The following is an 18,844-nucleotide window of genomic DNA, read 5'->3' as shown; positions in this document are numbered from 1 at the left end:
AGGCATCATCTTGGTACCATTCCTCAACATCTTCAGATCCAATATATCGCAATTAAACCACCCATGGTCACACGCCGAAGCCGTTGAAATTATTGACATTATATTTGCACCGTATTCCAAGAGCACTTTCACGATGCCGGGAAAGTCGCTTTTCAATGGATAGACGAGAGGGGTCACTCATATTCTTGATCTGAGCACCCTTCTGTGAAGATGATTGGGATCAGCGCATCGTTCTTTAAGTATGCTGACAATCACCAAGTGGCCTTTCTCAATGGCGTGGGTGGGGACACAGGAGAGAGGACAGAGACTTATATGTTATCCAAAACATCCTTGAATATGCCCGTGAATATATTCAGCCTGGGATCCTACCTGAATTCTTATCGCCGCGTGGATGTGATGAAAGCCTGAGGTAAATTGAGGTAAAGAGAAGTGAAAAAAGAGCATTTTGATACGAAAATATCTGGCTCTCATTCACCTGAGGGTGGGACAAATGTTCCAAATTGAAGAAGATAAACGTACACGAGAGTAGTGAAAGACGCCATAGAAGGAGACAGTAGCGTTCAATGATGAGTACATGCGTGGTTATTTGACAACCGTTGAAATCTGTATTCGCAGGCTTTGGACATCATGCGACAATGATCTTATAAATTTCCTTTTCCCGAGCCTGCTCGTATGCACAGTTCAGGCAGCACTTTCGGCAAAGGATCGCAGGCTCCCATTTCGTCAAAGACAAGAACTGTGCGGTCGGATTACCTGCCGTCTGTACAATTGAAATGTGATCGCCAGCTCGTCCATCGGGCGTTAACACTGAATTTGTCTGTACTTTATTCGCATACTCTTCCTTCAACGGGGTCTGTCTCGAATGCTTGCAGGGATAAGCATCGAGAAGACCAAAAAGTTGATCCACTCGTTCACGAAGATTAATAGACTGTTTTTGGCCTCCTGCAGTAATTGAACACTCCAAGGCCAACCCTTGGACATGTTCTGCAAGTGCTAATGATAGCTCAGAGTGAACACCATTGTTGGTAGGGTAAATAGCATCTATCTCGGTTTTTTGGTGACCGGTTCGGCATAATTGATGTTTCCAAGAGTAGCAATTGCCTTCCGCAAAGACCTGACTTTGGTAACGATTCTCATGGTAGATGAGCCCATCGAAAAGCTCAAGACCCCGATTGTCATTAGGGTCGCTCCCGAGATTCAAAAGACTAGACGGGACGAGGGTCGCCGTGCCTTCCGACTTGACGATCATGTTCGAATCATTCCAGGAGAAGAATTTGCTTAGAAGCTCGCTTGGAGTTAACGTAACGTGCTTGACACCCCGGGCTTGAACAGCATCAGAGGGACTCCAGGATTTGTGATTAGATCCCGCTTGCCAGATTGCTCCCTCATGCACATGTACTGCCATGCTTGCAACTCCCTCATCTATTATGTGGAGAAGAACATCTGACGGGTCCCCATGCAAGCTCGTTTGAATGAGTGACGCAAAGTCATCTGCACGATTCGACTTCGCTAGTGAATTTCTCAACTGGCCCAACGCTTCCGAAAAAGAGGGCCACCTTAAGGGCAGTGAAGCCCCCAGTGCAGTCTCGCAGCGCTGGTGAAGAGCAGATCGGTACAAGTTACCTAAAAGAAGGCGGAACAAATTGGCGCAAGCGACTGGTCGCGATCCCGAGCGCTCACCCAGGGATACGAAGAGCAGATCTGAAAGAGAGAGAATGCAGACTCCCATCGCTGTTAACACAGGAGGTGAGCATAATAGCCCCAGCTCTAGCAGATGCAGTTGCGTGTATGTAGCAAAGTAAGCTTCATGGGAGAATTTCATATTACGTGAATTCTGAGCCGACCTCAAAGCTATATCGTGCAGCGATTCAACCTTTCCCATAGACTGAATCTGAAGCGATTCGTTGCCAAGGGATTCGGTGATTTCAATCGCAATCGAGGCCGATCGACATCCTTGGTGGATGATCAGATTTTCGATCGTCACAATACAATCGTCGGAGAACATCGACACAGCAATGGCGGTGATGTACCCCATGCTGGCGCAGCCGCGCGCGCGTACAATGCATTTTTCATCTCTCAAGGCTTGCGAAAATTTGCATAAGATGTCACACATCCCATCCTGGCTTAAGGCTGAAAGAAGGCTCGGCGGTACGTTCTGGGGAAGGTACTGATAGGCTTCGTGTATACGACACACCTGCTTCGCAAGGATGGTTCCAAATCCAATCACCCCAAGCTTTCGAGAAAGGATTGTATTGGCTTGCTGCAGCTGCTTAGGGCTACTGAGACGGGCGGAGTTCGGTAGCAAAGCCTTGGAGATTTTATAGAAGATTGTAGCGGCAGCGTCATTGCCATATATGTTCTCGAGACAAGTTGCTAAGAGCGCAATAGCTTGTCCGCCAGCTGAGTGTGACATCAAGGAGGCAGCGTCACCCTTCCGCCACCCTATTGTCACCCCGAGGCGTTCCAAACGTTTGCTACTACATCGCTGGAGATGATCAGGGATCTGAGATCTGAGGGGACCACTGATCGGAAACGAACCACCCAGCTTTTCCAGCTGAATCATGGCAGTGGGTTGAACATCGTCTGCGGAGAGTGCGCTGAGTACATTCGTGAATGAACCCAAGCCCAGTAGCGTCAGGTTACTGACGTCGAATTGGACATCAACTGAGTTTGACATGGTCACTTGAAAGTTTGGAAAATAAGATAGAATCGCTGCTTATTGTACAGAACCGCTAAGAGGGCGCCATTCTTAAATGTAGCTTTCCAGCTAGGAGAAACAAAAAAGTTCCGCGGCATGAGAGCAGGCGCTGAATATGGTGATGTAGCCTGCAGAATCATGTCAGTCAACATCGTCGAATGAATTTTGCTGTTCTGGTTTCAGAGCAGTATTTCTGCAATGCTATTCCAAGTTGGTGGGCGGTAAGACTTGCTTGAAGCGCTGAAGTAGAAGGACATTGTTTCAGCCCGGCGCTAGTCATTGTGGATTTTAAGGAACGGTACAAGAGACCGAGAAGAAGCGTTGCATATTAAGGAAGCTATCATTTTATGAACATAAGAATTGCACATGTCACGAACAACAAGGCAATGATGGCCAAAATAAGTGGCGGTGGAGTTCAAAGGTCCACGGGTCGTCTGAGACACCGGGGTCTCCACAATCAGCGCCCCGGAGAATGTAGCTCGGGGCATCTCGAACAATCACATTCACCTTAACGCTAAGCTGCCGAGATGATCATAATTCGGGCAAGGACCCGATCGGCACAAGACCATGAGTATGACGTGAGATAAAAGAAGATCACAGCTGTCTGTTTCACATGTTCACATGCGACCGCGTCGGTGATCCCGTGACTGGGGCCGGATCAACAATAATGCGACGGACCTCGGCACTTTCATTGCTACATGAGCGACGGCCGACACTGCGACAAGGGAAATACCACCGGATCCACGGCTTTGCTTTATAAGACCGTCTTCTCCCTGCACTGTGATCCGTGTTCTTCATCTCGTCCTGTGCTTCTACCCCCATATTCCCTATAAAATCCCGGACTTCATCCCACATTGACGTCATGTCTTCAGGTAAGTACTTCGTTGCCATAGAAGCTGCCACATGCAGCACCATATTAGAAGTTGTGAGCTAATCATAATTTTTCAGCTCAACAACGCCTAAACCAGGTCTCCTCCCACTTCGGCTCTGCCGGCAAGAAGGGAGCCGCCTCTATCACCGAGAAACACCCCGATGATATTGTCGTCACATGTGCTCTGCGAACCGCCCTGACCAAGGGTGGCAAGGGTGGCTTCAAGGACACCGCTGCTGCTGACCTGCTTGCCGGTGTCTTCAAGGCCGTTATCAAGAAGTCCGGTATCGACCCCAGCGCCGTCGAGGATGTCGCTGTTGGCTCCGTCCTGCCCCCCGCGGTGGTGCCACCGAATTCCGTGCTGCCGCCCTTGTTGCTGGGTTCCCCGAGTCTACCGCTGTCAAGGCCCTGAACCGTCAGTGCTCTAGTGGTCTGCAAGCCATCGTCGATATTGCCAATGCCGTGCAGTCTGGCATGATCGAGGTTGGCATCGGCGCTGGTGTTGAGAGCATGTCTTCCCAGTATGGCCCTGGTGCTGTGACCGAATTCTCTGAGCTCCTCGAGAGCCACCCCGAGTCCGCCAACTGCAAGGTTCCCATGGGTGTCCTGTCCGAGGATATGGCCAAGGACCGTGGCATCTCCCGTGCTTCCCAGGATGCTTTCGCCGCTGCCTCCTACCAAAAGGCCGTCAAGGCCCAGAAGGCTGGCCTCTTCAACGAGGAGATTGCTCCTCTCGAGGTCAAGTGGACCGATCCCAAGTCTGGCGAGGAGAAGACCATTACCGTCAAGGCTGATGACGGTATCCGCGAGGGCATTACCGCTGAGTCCCTCGGCAAGATCCGCCCGGCCTTTGCCAAGGATGGTTCTATCCACGCCGGTAACGCCTCTCAGATTTCCGACGGTGCCGCCGCCGTCCTGCTCATGAAGCGCTCTACTGCCGAGCGTCTGGGCCAGAAGATCATCGGAAAGTACGTTTCCGCCAGCATTGTCGGCGTCAAGCCCTTGCTCATGGGTATTGGCCCCTGGAAGGCTATCCCCGTTGCCCTTGAGAAGGCCGGCATCACCAAGGATGATGTTGACATCTACGAGATCAACGAGGCCTTTGCTTCCCAGTGTGTGTGGTGTATCAACGAGCTTGGCTTGCCCCAAGAGAAGGTTAACCCCAAGGGTGGTGCCATCGCCTTCGGTCATCCTCTTGGTTGCACTGGCTCTCGCCAGGTGAGCACACTTCTGACTGAGCTCAAGCGGACCAACAAGAAGATTGGTGTCACCAGCATGTGCGTCGGTACTGGTATGGGTATGGCCGCCGTCTGGGTCGCCGAGTAAATGCGGCTCCGTCTTTCATTGTAAATTGCACAGCGATTCGGGATTTTTAGATCCACAAATTCTTTGATGTATTGACTACCTTTGAGGATACCACGAGATTGAAATTCATGTACATTTTCGCCCTTCAGAATCAACTATTGCTCTGTAAACCATTATATTACTTGAGGCTTTGCCAACTGAAATGACCCTTGGGCTCCAATCCAATCTGGTCAAAAAGGTCCATGAAATTGTTGCAGATGGCCCCTTAGCGGAACTTCTTGAAGGCATCTGTGACGGTCATTCCTTGCGCCACGGCTTCCTTCGCCTGGTCGTCCATTCTGATCAACTTCGGCATGAGTTCAAGCACAGGGCCGAGCAGATTACGAGGAATGACGACCACGCCTTCCATGGGATCACAGAAAACAATGTCTCCCTAGAAACGTCAATGAGTTTTGAGAGCAGACGCAGCCATCCATCCATACTTACTGCATCAACAGTCACCCCTCCGATAGAAATAGGAACATTCCGTACGCCCGCTTTGGCCTCGGCGCCAGTACCGACAGTCGATGTACCTCGAGCCCAAATCTACACACAAGACTCAGTCACAGTGCATAAGTTCAAAGTCGACAACACCCACCGGGAGCCCTGTCGCCTGCAATTCCCTTAAATCACGCACGCGACCACCCACAATAGCAGCTTTGATACCGAGTACTTTCATGCGCGTCGCCATAATCCCACCGGTTACAGCACAGTATTGATCATCCGGCTGCTCAATCACAATGATTGAGCCCGCCTTGGACGGATCTTCCGCGGCAAAGTCGCCTGCATAGTCAACCCAGTGCTTGCCAGGCGGGAACCCGTGTTTTTCGGGTCTCTCCGTTGCAATTGAAGGCGGGCTGGCGCTCTTTGAAATGAACTTGAATGTTGTCGCTGGCGCTGCAACTTTTGGCGCGCCTTCGTTTCTTCCGATGATCGGGGAGAAGGGGGCTACGTGCATGGATTAGTAGATGCTATATTGCAAGCCTCGAAGGTAATGGTATCGAAAGGCAGCGTGGCATGTTCTTTTGGAGAATTAATAGATTCTAGTCTTACTCAAATCAGCGAGATATCCAGCTCGTGGTGCAATGCCCTCGGGCACTTTCTGTAGCTTTAAGAGAGCGTCGGATACCTGTGCGATGGAGTATATTAGTGGACTGTGATAGAGGCAGCTATAGTTGTAGGATTTCGAAATCCGAATATATGGAGATCGCTCACGGAGCTCTTACATCGCAAGCCGTGTAATTCTCAACCAGCGTGGCGAGTTGTTCGTTCAGAGACGCCATTGCGGGGTGCGGGGCCGAGGTGCCTTAAAGTACAACGATGGATCTCCGGCTTAGGATGTAAAATGATCTTCAACCTTTGGCGGTGAATTATAGCCAGGGGCTTGGAGTCGATAATCAACAAGGAATACCCAGACGAACGGGCTATTAGCCTTGCCGGTTCGGACAAGCACATGTCCATTTGTCCGGGTATCGGAACTCGACATCATCGGCCCACATCCACGGGTATCCTCGCGATGTTTTGAGGCAAGGATTCGGGCCACGGGTTGTGATGGTGAACACAGAGGCAATGAGGATTGGAGGTTGCACAAGTCACTGTAGTATTCTGAAATGCGTATTTACTCCCTTGCTGAGAAATGCATTTCTAAAATATGGAGACTTGAGGGGTTGGCAACATCTATGGAGCCTTTAAACACTCGCGGTACCAATCAACACTCGACTATGCCTTCATATAGGTAAGAAGTGTCTCGCATCCTACCATACATTCGCAGCGCTACTCTTCCATGACTATGTGCTAAAGTCCTTCAGGCTTCTACGGATATCTTTGATGCTGTATGTTTGACGTCTCAAAGAACTCGAATACTCATACACAATTTCCGTTCCCAAGGGCCCATCAAGCCAAATTTATTGCCCTTTCATGTCCCAGAATCGCAACATGAATGCCACCTGGCTCTTTCTATCCCGACTCCAAACTTGGTCAACTAGATCAACGAGTTCAAGACTAGATTTGAACTCCAAGTCTCGATCTTGAAATGATCTTGGGGCAAAGCAGCTGATGAAGAAGCCACTGATTGACAAAGTCCGCCTCCTTCGGTGAAGCGGGCACTGTAGGCTCGCAAAACAGACCGGGGTATCAATATTCGCAGAGCGAGGTCGCCGCTGGTGAATAGCACGACCCTCTTCACTAAGCCCGATAGTAGACTACAGTCGGCTGATCTCCAAACACTTAGCAATACGTTACGTAGCAGTTTCGATGTAGACAGTACCCGAGACAGTGTGTCTATAATTGGGATAGCCAAAGAGTCCACAGGAGAAATTGTACGCCATGTCCCAACCGACTCTTAACAAGTCTTGCGCGGCTGAGTACAATATCAAGCTCCCGCCACTCGGTCGAGTCAAAGAACGAATCAACACCTATATCAAGCATGACTTTATTCGCTGAGTTGCGTACTTCTGCATTGCTGGAGGCGACCTGATTTGACGTACCTCATTCTTTACTTTGAAAGTTCCCCATTATTCTGTTTCACTTAATGAATGCTCCTGTGAGATTCCTGAGTATAATGGCCTAGAAATCCATCATTCTTGTGAGTATTTCCACGATTAAGGTCGAGAGCAATTATTTTGGTTTTTCCGCATCGGTGATCTATGTGATGTGTCAGCACCGCAGAGTGGCTCCTTGACCGCCCAAAAAAAATCTCCCTGACCGCCCGCCGAGATTTCCTAAATCATCCAAGGATTCTTTCGCCTCCAAATTACAACTGTACAGCAAATATGAAGCGCAAACTCGATGCCAATGATGTTCCTTCCCCGGAGGCCAAGTCCGCCGAGGAACAGGATGCCGATTTTGAGACTCTTAACCTCGATCCCCGCCTGCGCCAGGCCCTGATCAAAGAAAAGTTCACCAAGCCTACTCCCGTGCAGGCGAAGGCTATTCCGCTTGCTCTTGAGGGCAAGGATATTCTGGGTACGCTATGTCTGAAGGCTGTTTAATTTACCTCTTGCTGACAGAAATAGCCCGTGCGAAGACTGGCTCTGGAAAGACCGCCGCCTACGTCCTTCCGGTCCTACAGGCCATCCTTCAACAAAAATCTGTAAGTCTGATCGGACCTCCTTAACAGCGGAAAATCCGCTGATAGAATTACACAGGCCGACCCTTCGCTGAAAGCTACCACTGGTCTTATCCTTGTCCCGACTCGCGAGCTCGCGGAGCAGGTCCAAAAAGTCGTCATCTCGTTCACTCAATTTTGCGGAAAGGATGTTCGGTCCGTCAACCTCACACAGAAGGTGTCCGACGCCGTTCAACGCACTATGCTAGCCGATTTCCCGGATTTGATCGTTTCTACCCCTACTCGTGTCCTCGCCAATGTCAACAACTCGGCTCTGTCACTCGAGAAGCTCACATACCTGGTCATTGACGAAGCTGACTTGGTCCTGTCCTATGGTTACGATGAGGACATCAATGCTCTCTCGAAGGCTATCCCCCGCGGTGTTCAGACCTTCCTGATGAGTGCTACCCTGACCTCCGAGGTCGATACTTTGAAGAGCCTGTTCTGCCGTAACCCGGTCATTCTAAAGCTTGAGGACAAGGAAGAAAAGGGAGCTGGTGTCAGCCAGTTTGTGGTGAAGTGTGCGGAAGACGAGAAGTTCCTTCTGACATATGTCATCTTCAAATTGCAGCTGGTCAAAGGAAAGGTCATCATTTTCGTCGGCGACGTTGATCGCTGCTATCGTGTGAAGCTTTTCCTGGAACAATTTGGTATCAAGAGCTGTGTTTTGAACTCAGAATTGCCTATCAACTCAAGACTACACGTCGTCGAGGAATTCAATAAGGGCGTCTACGACATTATCATCGCCGCTGATGATCAAGAAGTTATGGGAGTGGCCAAGCCATCCAAGAAGGTTCGCGAGGCCAACGAGGACACTGAGGATAAGGAGGAGGTCGGCTCCAGCGAGGATGAAGAAGAAATTGAGGAGTCAAGCGACAAGCAAAAGGCCCGACCCGAGAAGCGACGCAAGATGACTGGCAAACAAAAGGACTACGGCGTCTCCCGTGGTATCGACTTCCAGAACGTCGCCTGTGTCCTCAACTTTGACCTTCCTACAACATCGAAGTCCTACACCCACCGCATCGGACGTACCGGCCGCGCCGGTAAGGCAGGTATGGCCCTCTCATTTGTTGTTCCGGCCGACCTGTACGGCAAGCACAAACCTACCTCTGTCCCCAGCGCCAAGCACGACGAGACCCGTCTCACGAAGATCATCAAGCGCCAGGGCAAGCTCGGCCACGAGGTCAAGCCCTACCACTTCGAGATGTCCCAGGTCGATGCTTTCCGTTACCGTATGACCGATGCTCTGCGTGCCGTCACTCGTCTTGCCGTCCAGGAAGCCCGTGCCCGTGAGATTCGCCAGGAGCTGATTAAGAGTGAGAAATTGAAGCGCCATTTCGAGGAAAATCCCGAGGAGCTGCGCCAGCTGCGTCACGACGGAGAACTGCGCGCCGCCCGTGTGCAGCCTCATCTGAAGCACGTCCCTGAGTACTTGATGCCGGCGAAGGGCCGAAAGGGTATCTCGAAGGAGGATGTTGGATACGTTGGATTCACAAAGACAAATGAGAATCGTATTCGCAAGGCTAGGGATCGCAACCGCGGTCGTGGAAAGGGAGGGAAGAAGGGTAGCAAGGTTGATCCCTTGAAAACGTTCAACCGTGGCCGCAAGTAAATTACATTGGAGGTGGAAGATATGATACCATTGTGCAGTTAAGGAACTAAAAAAGGAATGAATTTCTGGCGTATATCATTTATATTCATCTGGTAAATGTAATTGTCATTTTGTGACTGTAGATGGCAGACGTGAGATAACCTCTGTGGTTCAATCAGGAGGACCGGGATCGGATGAAAGTAGTATAAGCCCTCTCGTCAACATCCGTGTACATCCATTTCCCACGGCTCTCTTTTCTGATCTGCACCAGCTGGCGCCAAGTCTTGTGACCTTGTTCAAATCGCGTTCTCCAACTTTCACGTGCTCTTTGAAGGTTCTTCTGTATCTTGTCCTGAGAAGGACCGCTGGAAGAAGACTTGCCCTCCGGTATGTCTTCAGGGCACTCAAAGCCCGGTCCTAGACCAATCCACTCAATGTCTCTCCAAGGCCCGTTCCACTCTGGACCGCATACTTCTCTACTGTACTCTCGTCCGTCGGGGTCGGATCCTTGATAGGTAAGGGCCTCTATCCATTCACTGCAGCCTTCTAGGTCAAGCCATTTCAAACAGTAGGAACTGCGTGCAAGTTGACGTAGAACCGCGGCAGCGTCAGCCAGAACCGTATTGTCTCGGAACGAGTCATTTGGCTCGCGAGAACGAGGGAAGGTCGACGAACGACAAGGAATAGGCCAGTGGGCCAAGGACAAGTGAGTGATTGTAGGTAGCCGCGAAAGAAGGTGAATAAGAGAGTCCCATTTCGCAGAGCTCGGCTCCGGATGGGCGAAAGATAAATAGCGGAGATTTTGGAACCGCGGCTGATCAAGAGCTTTGGGAATGGGTAGTTTCTGGAAGCTGGAAGTGGCGGTTGAGATTGTCTCGTTGGAGTCTACTAGTTCGTCCCAAGAAGCTGGTATGATCTCTTCAGCATCACGCTGAAACTCAGGGATCGCAGACTTCGCAGAGGGACGAAGCTCGTGGGCGATTTGCTTGAACGATATCCAATATCCTAATGCGCGGCTGAAATCAAGACGTGTTACTGCAGCATCGTGGATCATGTTCTCATCCCCATCTATATCTTCTTCCTCAATAGACTCGGATGAGAATAGCGGCTTTAACCCCCCGCATCAGTCCATCTTTGCGCCATAGATACCCCGGAGATGTATCTGCATAAACAGCGATATAGCTGAGCAAGACATCCTTCACGTGATATGGAAGCTGGGCTAAGAATGATCCATCGTACTCCAGGTGCCAGGCCCAGTTTGAGGCCATAGACTTGAGAATTGCATGACTCAGGCTACTTTCTCCTGGAAATTTAGCACCAGGAAGCCTCTCAAGACGATATATAGGTTTTTGAATCTCCTTCAATGACAGCTTATCGTCTTCTTCTTGAGAGCGTTTGCTGTCTTCGGTTAGCCAGCTTTCAGGAGGCGGGGGCCCCGGTATAATGCGCACGCGGCGCCCGCCGATTGCTGTACGCCGTGTGTTCGGTCGAGGACGAGGCGGCGCGGTCTCAGGAAGTTCGAGAATATCGCGTAAGGATGGGTGTACGGATCGCAAGGAGTCGGTAGACCGTGAAACCGACGAGGACGCTTGTGTTTCGTGTTCCGCGGAGCTGGTCACTTGTGTGCGACGGAGATGGCTGATCAAGTCGTTGACCGAAGTGGCTGACCGTTGGATTTGGTCATTATGACGGCCCGAAGATGTGAGTGAGTGGTGAGGAGTGCTAGCTGGTTTGGCAAACGACTGCCTGTGCTTCTTGGGCATAGAGGTCGTTTGATCGAGAGTTGGAGAAGGAGAGTGGCGATGCGGCTCATCTAGTGCTTATCGCTTTGTCGCCCCCACGTCGGAGAAAACTACTGTGATAAAGCGCCACAGATGACAGGTTCCACGAAGTAACTGTATGCTCTTGAATCTATACACTATTTACACTGTTATTTTACAAGCTGGGCTGGATATCTGGAATCTAAGGTTTTAAATATCCCGAACCCAGGAATCGTCCTTCATGTGGCCTTCCCGCTGAGAGCCCTCTTCAAGCCAGGTCTCGACGAGGCCCTCCTTAGGATCTTCATCTGGAAGACCGCGCGAGCGTCGCACATCTAACACAAGATTCCTGATCCTCCGAGTGACCTCTTTGCGGAGTTCAACTGCCTCTTTGTTGTTGATGAGCTCCTCACTCAAGACGCCGACAGGCAAGTCTCGAGACTTGGGATCTGCCTTTTCAACCTTGGCGCGGAGCTTCTGCCAGCGGGACCTCAAGTTCCCAAATTCCGCCTCGGGGTCAACTTTGGCGCCGAAGGTAACATCGATCTTCTTTCCAGGACGAGGGAGGAATCGCGGGAACTCGCGACTCTCGTGCATGACCTGATCAATGCCCTCAATCCACATTGGGACGACATCTGGGCACTCGTTGGATTCAAGAATCAGTCGGGCAACACCCCACTTGAAGTAACGCATAGTCTTTCGGGGCGCCTGGTGAATCTTCCCCTCCGGGAAAATGTGAACCCAAGAGTGAGAGTTGCAAGCAAATGCGGAGGGCGCCATGTGCGCATCCTCGCCGTTGGTTGAGTATGCAACAGGGAGATCCGAGAAGGGGTCAATGCAGACGTTTCGACGGCTGAAATGTTGGAGTTCTGGTGCAGCGCGGTGGTGGTCAACGGGGAAGGGTCCCTTGGAGAGCAATCGGATGGCCTGAGTGACCGCAGGCTGACCCAAACCACCAAATGGCGAATGTGCGAGGCGATGTGTCGGAAGGACCTGTCCCATGGTGAAGAAGAAAGAGAGAGGTCTATAGAGCGCGTACTTCGTCAGTACAGGTGGCCAATCAACCCGTTGCTTCAATCTCCACGTACCTGCCTTGGAAGCAAATATCATGACTTCCGAAGGACCACCGCTGATTCCAGAAACGCATGGGAAGCAAGCCCCATATTAACGGGTCGTCCATACTGAATGTCGAAAAATGTCAGTCGTTCATGTCCTCTCTGCAGAGCATGATTCGCCACTTGGGAGTCACAAAGGTACGTACACGCTGATATGATTCGAAACTATCACGGCCAACCTGATCAGCTTCCAATTTGAGGTCTTTCCAGAGTAGTGTTCTGGGTGTGGTTACCTGTAATCAATCCCTTCGTTCTTTGCGATGGATCTTTCCGAGAGTCCAACAATGCCGTGAAAGCTTCGCCCCCGTGTACTTCAGCGGTTGAAAGTGCCGACAAGAATGCGCGACACAGTCCGGCTACTCCCCACATCGTCGTGTTTGACATCGCCCGCCAGGCGAATGACGGAGAGTCCGCCGTTGCGCCGGATTCCATGTTGCTGGGTGGAGTCGAGTCTAAGAACAGTCCATGAATGAGGCCCGGGTCACGGGCAAAATTCCAGAGGCTTGAGTCTCAAGACCCGTTTCCAGGCAGAGGAGTGAATGCGCAGAGGGGAAAGTCGCGAGTTCTCGGCGGACACAATTATCCTCTCGGGATCATGTGACTTAAACCGGGGTAAATATTGCACCTCTCCGTCTTCGATTAACTGAGAAGATAGCTATTGAGAATGTAATAGACAGAAAAATACTGTGCTTAGTGAAATATCTTCACGTATTACTCAATTTCTCCGTCACTCAAGATATTTGTTGTGTCCAACAGAGAACGAAAGTATAGAGTAAATTGCGCACGGACCAATTGGGATCCCGACTTCGAGCACGATTTTCCTCGCCGCAACGCTCCGCTTCTCTCAACATCCAGCCATGTTCAAGCCCACCAACGCCCTATTCTCGGGTCTTCTTTGGTAAATACTCATATTGAAATAGATCTTTCCCCCCTGCAGAGCTAATATAGTGCCTTCTCGTTTCACAGGAAGACCCCGTGGCGCCTCTCCTCACCCCAAAAGGCCCGGCAACGCAAGCGCCTGCGTGCCGTGGACCGCGTCGTCGACACCGTGAGCGCTGCCCTTGAGCGCAATGGTCACACCACAAAGGCTGTGAACCGGTGGTATGCCGAGATGCCCCGTGAGGAGGAGATGCTGCCCAAGGACAAGTACACTCTTTTCGACAAGAAGGAAAAGACCTACCGCAAGAGCATTCACAGTACGTTCACATCGAGGCAAAATGCCAATCCTTGCCTAAATCGCTTCTCCAAGTCGAAACTGACCAATTTGTCCTTTCCAGAGCTGCCCAAGTGGACCCGTGTCAGCCAGCGTGTGAACCCCCCCTGGTTTCTAAGATCTCGCCTTTTTGCACACCTATCACCTTTCGCCGATGCATACCTTGCATGATCTTCGATTCGGCATCTGTATTATACACGCGACACTCGACTACGCTTGCTCTATTCAATGGGCTGGTCCGAGTTGAAACATAGGAAGGATTTTTGGAGTTTTTTTTGGCCTTGAGAAAATCGTATGGCCGCTCCAGAGGAAGCCGATGACTTACAATGTTCATTATTCAGCGCTTAGACAATTCAGTCAAAATTCAAAAACATTGTATTTTAGTGCATTGGTTTTGCGGGATTTGATTTATAGAGATAGAATGACGAACAGTGATTCGGGTAAGGATAGAAACCAAGTGATCGTATATCAAAGGGCTTTTCAAAGGGCTTTTCAAAGCCACGAAGAGACAGTGGTGGATTGAGCCGCCACAGGTAACAAGAGGATTGGTTCGAGTTGGTTCAGCGAATGGGCTAGCTAGACCGTCGTCTCCATTGGACATGGGGAATCAATTTGGACGAAACGGAACGACAATATCGACCAACATTTGCTGCGACTCCTTTCACATAGTTCCGATTTACGCGGCCCTCGCATAAAGCTTTTTGTAGTCGATAGCCCTGCGAACTCGCTGCCAGTCTTCAAGCTTCTCTTGCCAGCCTGCCCCTCCTTCATACCATGCATTCTTTTGCCTCGTGCTCATCTCAAACCCCTGGGGAGGCTTTGGCAAGATCCAACATGCAGGGTCGATTTTCCCATCCGGGGGCTCATCGCATGAGTCCTCATAAAGCTCGACCGAGCGGACGAAATCTTGGAGTCCGCATACTCTTCTCTGTCTGTTGATCGCAGCACGCCATGAGTCGATACGTCGAGTGTCTGCTCGCTTGTGGACAGCCAGTGGATACTTCGGCCGAGGATCCAAACATGGGTCTGGATATGGGACATTGAATCGCGGATCTCCGTATTGCCGCCGTGCATTTTGAGTGACTCGAGAGACAGGGTCAATTACAACCCAGGTCTCCCAGTTTAGCCAGTGATTGGCAAGACATGCAAAATGATACGGCTTCTGACCGGGGGTGAATTCGTTAAAATTCCACACCAGTTTCCGATCCAAACCGTCTATTAGCCTCATCTCCCAGTCACTCAGTTCTTTGAAAGGAGGCTGGGGGCATTCCAAATCTGGCTTTGGTTGACTGATGTTATAGCCGGGTCTCTGTGCGATGATTTCTGCGGATGGCCAAAGGTTGTGAAGGGCATTCCGCGAGTGTAAGGGCTGCTTCAACTTCCACAGTGTGTGCCAAGGATGGGAGAACCTTTTGTCGACTGTTGGTGAAGTATTCATCAACATCCGAGACCTTGTCGGTGCGGTGTCGTACTTTATTCTTCCCCAACTTGTAAGCTTCGCACGTGTCGAGTGAAGTTTCCTTACAGTATTTCCCGGGCTAAATGCCACAGAAAATCTCCCAGTTGAGCCTCTCAGGAGATGGAGTCCACATTTTTTTAGTCGCTCAGGAACAAGACTCAAGGCACTCTGTTCGGAGAGGAAGCTGGCCAGGAAACTAGTCCGAGGAGTTCCAGGAGGACCGGACGAATCTCTAAGGCCACGAAGTACAAGTCTGGGGGCTTTGAGCTGCATCTGAGCTGACCATACTTGATGTCTACGCCAGTTGTGGCGATGATGAGGCTTTGGGTCAATAGTGCGTATTGATGTGTTGGACATCCCGTGCGAATGAGAGGAATTGGTGAATTTGGCCGTCATGAAGCTACTTGATTCCGAAAATGAAGGGTCCCGGTATGTGGTCCGGTCAAGCCATATGATTGAAGATAACCGATGTGCGGTTAGAGCTTGGGATTTTGGTCTCACTATTGGTAGTGACTGAACTTTGACCGAAATCCTCGATAACTTCTTTGCGTCCTTCGCGTTGGCCGACAGATGTTCCGCCAAAAGTTCATGAGGAGTTGATAGGACTGATTTCGCTCTAGATTTAGACATTTGTTGAGAGATCAATGTCTTTCCAGTGACTTCGTTGTCCTTGAAATACTGTCGTGAGGGTGGACTGTCGTCTAAATCACGCCGTTGTCTCATAGATCTGGTGGGCCAAACAGACTGAGAATGGTCGTCGGATAATGCACCATGACACTGTGTGGGCGGCCCCGTATTCCAGATCTCGTCTGCTGTGATGAAGTCATAGCTTTTGAAGCATTCTGGCAGCCAGGCAAGTAGTTTTCGATTCTGGCGCCGTTCTTCCAACGCCTTCTGACCAGGGTCCCACCACACCCAGCGGTAATCTGTGCGAGTCGATTTCCAAGCGGTCCATTCTCGGACTCGTGAAAAGATCCCTGTGAAGATATTCTTGTTTCTCTCATGCGTTTCGAGTGACACCCAGCCATACCATGTCCTTGCATAACGAGCCTCAGCGGCTTTTCCTTCTCTTAGCACCTTGTGCCGGTTGAATGATCGTATGAACTTGCCTGTCTTCCAGAAGATGACAGCAAAGAAGAATATGGTCACAGCTCCTGCAAACAGCTCACCGAATACTTTTGGGTCGATGGAAGTAGTTACCGGAACTGGTTTCGCCGACGGGCCTTTAGGGTGCCGAGGAGTCGATGGGGTAAGCGAATGGTTTTGTCGAGACTTCAGAGGCGCCATTCCTGGCGCTTGGAGAAGCTTTCTCAAACAATTATAATTATATCGACGAGGTAATTAGCTCAAAATGAAAGGTGGGCGCACGGAGCTGTTTGCCAATTTGGTTTTCAGTGCTGTTTAGGGAAGCTGCATGCCCCGACATTGCCGCATCCATTGCACTGAGCACTACGGCCAACTCCGTACTTTCACTAGATCTCCATCAAGCAACTGTCAAAGGAATGAATTGTGAGTCTTCGAGGCTTGGCTCGCCCATCCAAATTATGCTAATTCTCTGTCAGGACTAATTTAAATTACGAGGTCATCTTCAATACTTATCTCCCTAGGACTACTTTGAGATACAGGTAAGGTGCCCAAGTGCGGTCTATCAGATGTCGCATCCAGAGACGATGCGCCATCAACAACCGGCCTATATTCTCGCGCACTGGACCGTGCGTGGATGTTGAGGCCGAGTGTAACAAGCGCTTTGTCGGGTCTTAGCGCATCGGCGATTCGCAAGGTCTGACTGTAGCTTGGACTGTCTGTACACCAAGCATTCCCCAGGCGGTTTATTCGACTTCCTCACCGGATGGTAAGACTCGAGACCGTATCATAAAGCGTCGCTATTTTCTCATCTGAAGCCTGGTCAGCTTCCACCCCTGAGAATCTTATCGAGGCTTTTCTGCAGTTCAAGCCTTATGGCCGTTACCATAACGGCATAATACATGCATTGGTATTTGCTTTGTCTAAGTATCCACCCTACATTTGAAAAACCACACTAATCAACATACTCAACTTTCCATTCCGGCCTGCAAGTGGCTCCCTTCGAATCGCGCCTCTACGCGCAGGGCCGGTGTGTATAGGTCGAATATTGTAGGTCACTCTCTTCGCGTCTGAAGGTTAGCGGAACTTGTGAACAAGCGAGATCCTTGATTTGCACACAGAAACAGGTCCTGCAGCAGTCAAAAAAGCAGGCTCATGCGATGAAATTATCGAGAATACTTGCTTTGGCGTCCAAGTCTTGGCAACTTGCTATGAGCATCTCACTAAGTGTAGCAATTTCGTTGGCATGTCAGAAGGTTCCTCTAAAGCTCGGGCAAGCCCTAAGACTGATTTGGATTGCCTTGTGAAATGCTTCTCGACTGCGTTCCGCGACAAATCATTCGAAACGGCTATCACCTACAGACTAACGATAAAACTCGCAATTCAACCTTTAAACAGGGCACAGAACGCGACTTTGAGTTGATTATGGATGCGCGGTGAGCCGAGAGCAAGACTTGCGAGCTGTTGGGCTTCCCATCCACTCATCATTGCAGCTTGACACGCTATTCAATCCGTTTACATGATCTCCTGGATCAACAGGTCTCACTGAGCTTCGGGTCAACCTGCATGGCTCAAGTTTTCCAGGGATAAGATTTCCTCAAACCATTGATCCTGGATCAGTCATTGCATATCCTTCAAGTATACCTCATACCGCGTGTAGGATTTTGCAATGCAGCACGATCCTTCACCGGCTTTCGATAGGTTCTGAGCAATTCGTAAGCTCCAAATATCATGATTCAAATCTAATTGACCTGTCTTATCAAGGAGACCGTCCTGATTCATTGCGTCCGAGTGCTTACTTGATTAACAACATGGACTTTCACACAACATGACCCCTGTGCATTCCTGCACCATGCTCTTTTGGAAGTGTGGAATTCATGATAGACCCAAATTAATCAGAAAGAAAATGACGACGTATTCGGGAACCCCGTGATCAGGTCCAGATCTGGTCATCGACGCCACACTGCTCAGCCACTCCTTACTTTTTTCCACAAGATTCGAACCCCTCCACCTTACTGGCCACATCACTAGCCACTGTTCTAGTCGCTTCTCCACTCTCAGCCGCAGTGCACAGCCACATTATTGATTCCATCCGATTAACACACCCATGCGTCCGAGAAAATCCCAAAAACTTGTTTCGCCCCGCCCTTTGCTTTTAGTTGGGTTCTTTTTCTACTTTCGGGGCTTACATAGATTGATATCATTCTGATATCCAAGCTCAAAGTTCATTGAGTCGCCCTACAGGGCGACGATCCTGCTCTTCTAAGTCGGACACGCCGCCTCGGGCAGGGCGGCGGGGCTGTATCATGCTGCACTTCTCGATTAAACTTCTCTACCTGCAGCGACCGCACCAATTTACGAATTTCCCGGACCCTGATCCTGAGATTGATGTCTCACGGGCGCACCCCATGGGATCGACAGCCCGTCCGTGCTGTTCGTTTGGATTCCCAGATTTTATGTCCAACCGGTTTGCTACCTCCGTCATAGGGGCTCTCATGTAAATACTGTGCACACCCTCCTGTCTTCGGCCATCACCGCCATAGAGCACCGCCAAGGAGCTCATATGGAGCTCCGCTGTGGAGCTTCGCTATGGACAAAATACCC

At 50.4% G+C, this 18,844-nt stretch overlaps 8 protein-coding genes across 8 annotated transcripts; 3 read left to right on the top strand and 5 right to left on the bottom strand.

The window, feature by feature from the left end:
* Positions 1–625: 625 nt before the first annotated feature.
* On the bottom strand, positions 626–2,677 carry N7477_008298 (uncharacterized protein; the record flags this gene model as incomplete). Its single annotated transcript, XM_056969961.1, has 1 exon — positions 626–2,677. One exon carries the CDS (start codon positions 2,675–2,677, stop codon positions 626–628), a length of 2,052 nt encoding a protein of 683 aa, XP_056819993.1.
* Positions 2,678–3,560: 883 nt separating this feature from the next.
* On the top strand, positions 3,561–4,895 carry N7477_008297 (3-ketoacyl-coA thiolase peroxisomal A precursor; the record flags this gene model as incomplete). The annotated part of the gene is made up of 3 exons (XM_056969960.1): positions 3,561–3,570; positions 3,647–3,912; positions 3,975–4,895. 3 exons carry the CDS (start codon positions 3,561–3,563, stop codon positions 4,893–4,895), a joined length of 1,197 nt encoding a protein of 398 aa, XP_056819992.1.
* Positions 4,896–5,139: 244 nt separating this feature from the next.
* N7477_008296 (RraA family protein) lies at positions 5,140–6,196 on the bottom strand (the record flags this gene model as incomplete). Its single annotated transcript, XM_056969959.1, has 5 exons — positions 5,140–5,307; positions 5,361–5,459; positions 5,512–5,861; positions 5,967–6,042; positions 6,140–6,196. 5 exons carry the CDS (start codon positions 6,194–6,196, stop codon positions 5,140–5,142), a joined length of 750 nt encoding a protein of 249 aa, XP_056819991.1.
* A 1,488-nt stretch (positions 6,197–7,684) lies between these two features.
* dbp9 (ATP-dependent DNA/RNA helicase) lies at positions 7,685–9,631 on the top strand (the record flags this gene model as incomplete). Its single annotated transcript, XM_056969958.1, has 3 exons — positions 7,685–7,877; positions 7,928–8,004; positions 8,060–9,631. 3 exons carry the CDS (start codon positions 7,685–7,687, stop codon positions 9,629–9,631), a joined length of 1,842 nt encoding a protein of 613 aa, XP_056819990.1.
* A 154-nt stretch (positions 9,632–9,785) lies between these two features.
* On the bottom strand, positions 9,786–11,373 carry N7477_008294 (uncharacterized protein; the record flags this gene model as incomplete). Its single annotated transcript, XM_056969957.1, has 2 exons — positions 9,786–10,700; positions 10,726–11,373. 2 exons carry the CDS (start codon positions 11,371–11,373, stop codon positions 9,786–9,788), a joined length of 1,563 nt encoding a protein of 520 aa, XP_056819989.1.
* Positions 11,374–11,580: 207 nt separating this feature from the next.
* Positions 11,581–12,917, bottom strand: N7477_008293 (tafazzin; the record flags this gene model as incomplete). Its single annotated transcript, XM_056969956.1, has 4 exons — positions 11,581–12,394; positions 12,459–12,551; positions 12,632–12,650; positions 12,719–12,917. The coding sequence occupies 4 exons, from the start codon at positions 12,915–12,917 to the stop codon at positions 11,581–11,583; spliced, it is 1,125 nt and encodes a 374-aa protein (XP_056819988.1).
* Positions 12,918–13,342: 425 nt separating this feature from the next.
* N7477_008292 (mitochondrial 54S ribosomal protein mL60) lies at positions 13,343–13,869 on the top strand (the record flags this gene model as incomplete). Its single annotated transcript, XM_056969955.1, has 3 exons — positions 13,343–13,383; positions 13,452–13,681; positions 13,763–13,869. The coding sequence occupies 3 exons, from the start codon at positions 13,343–13,345 to the stop codon at positions 13,867–13,869; spliced, it is 378 nt and encodes a 125-aa protein (XP_056819987.1).
* A 505-nt stretch (positions 13,870–14,374) lies between these two features.
* On the bottom strand, positions 14,375–16,444 carry N7477_008291 (uncharacterized protein; the record flags this gene model as incomplete). The annotated part of the gene is made up of 1 exon (XM_056969954.1): positions 14,375–16,444. One exon carries the CDS (start codon positions 16,442–16,444, stop codon positions 14,375–14,377), a length of 2,070 nt encoding a protein of 689 aa, XP_056819986.1.
* Positions 16,445–18,844: the final 2,400 nt, after the last annotated feature.

Source organism: Penicillium maclennaniae (assembly GCF_028827695.1).
Source record: "Penicillium maclennaniae strain IBT 15551 chromosome Unknown utg000007l:1.0-4884863.0:1.0-4888362.0, whole genome shotgun sequence".
NCBI lineage: Eukaryota > Fungi > Ascomycota > Eurotiomycetes > Eurotiales > Aspergillaceae > Penicillium > Penicillium maclennaniae.
This window is presented reverse-complemented; position numbering and strand designations above follow the sequence as displayed.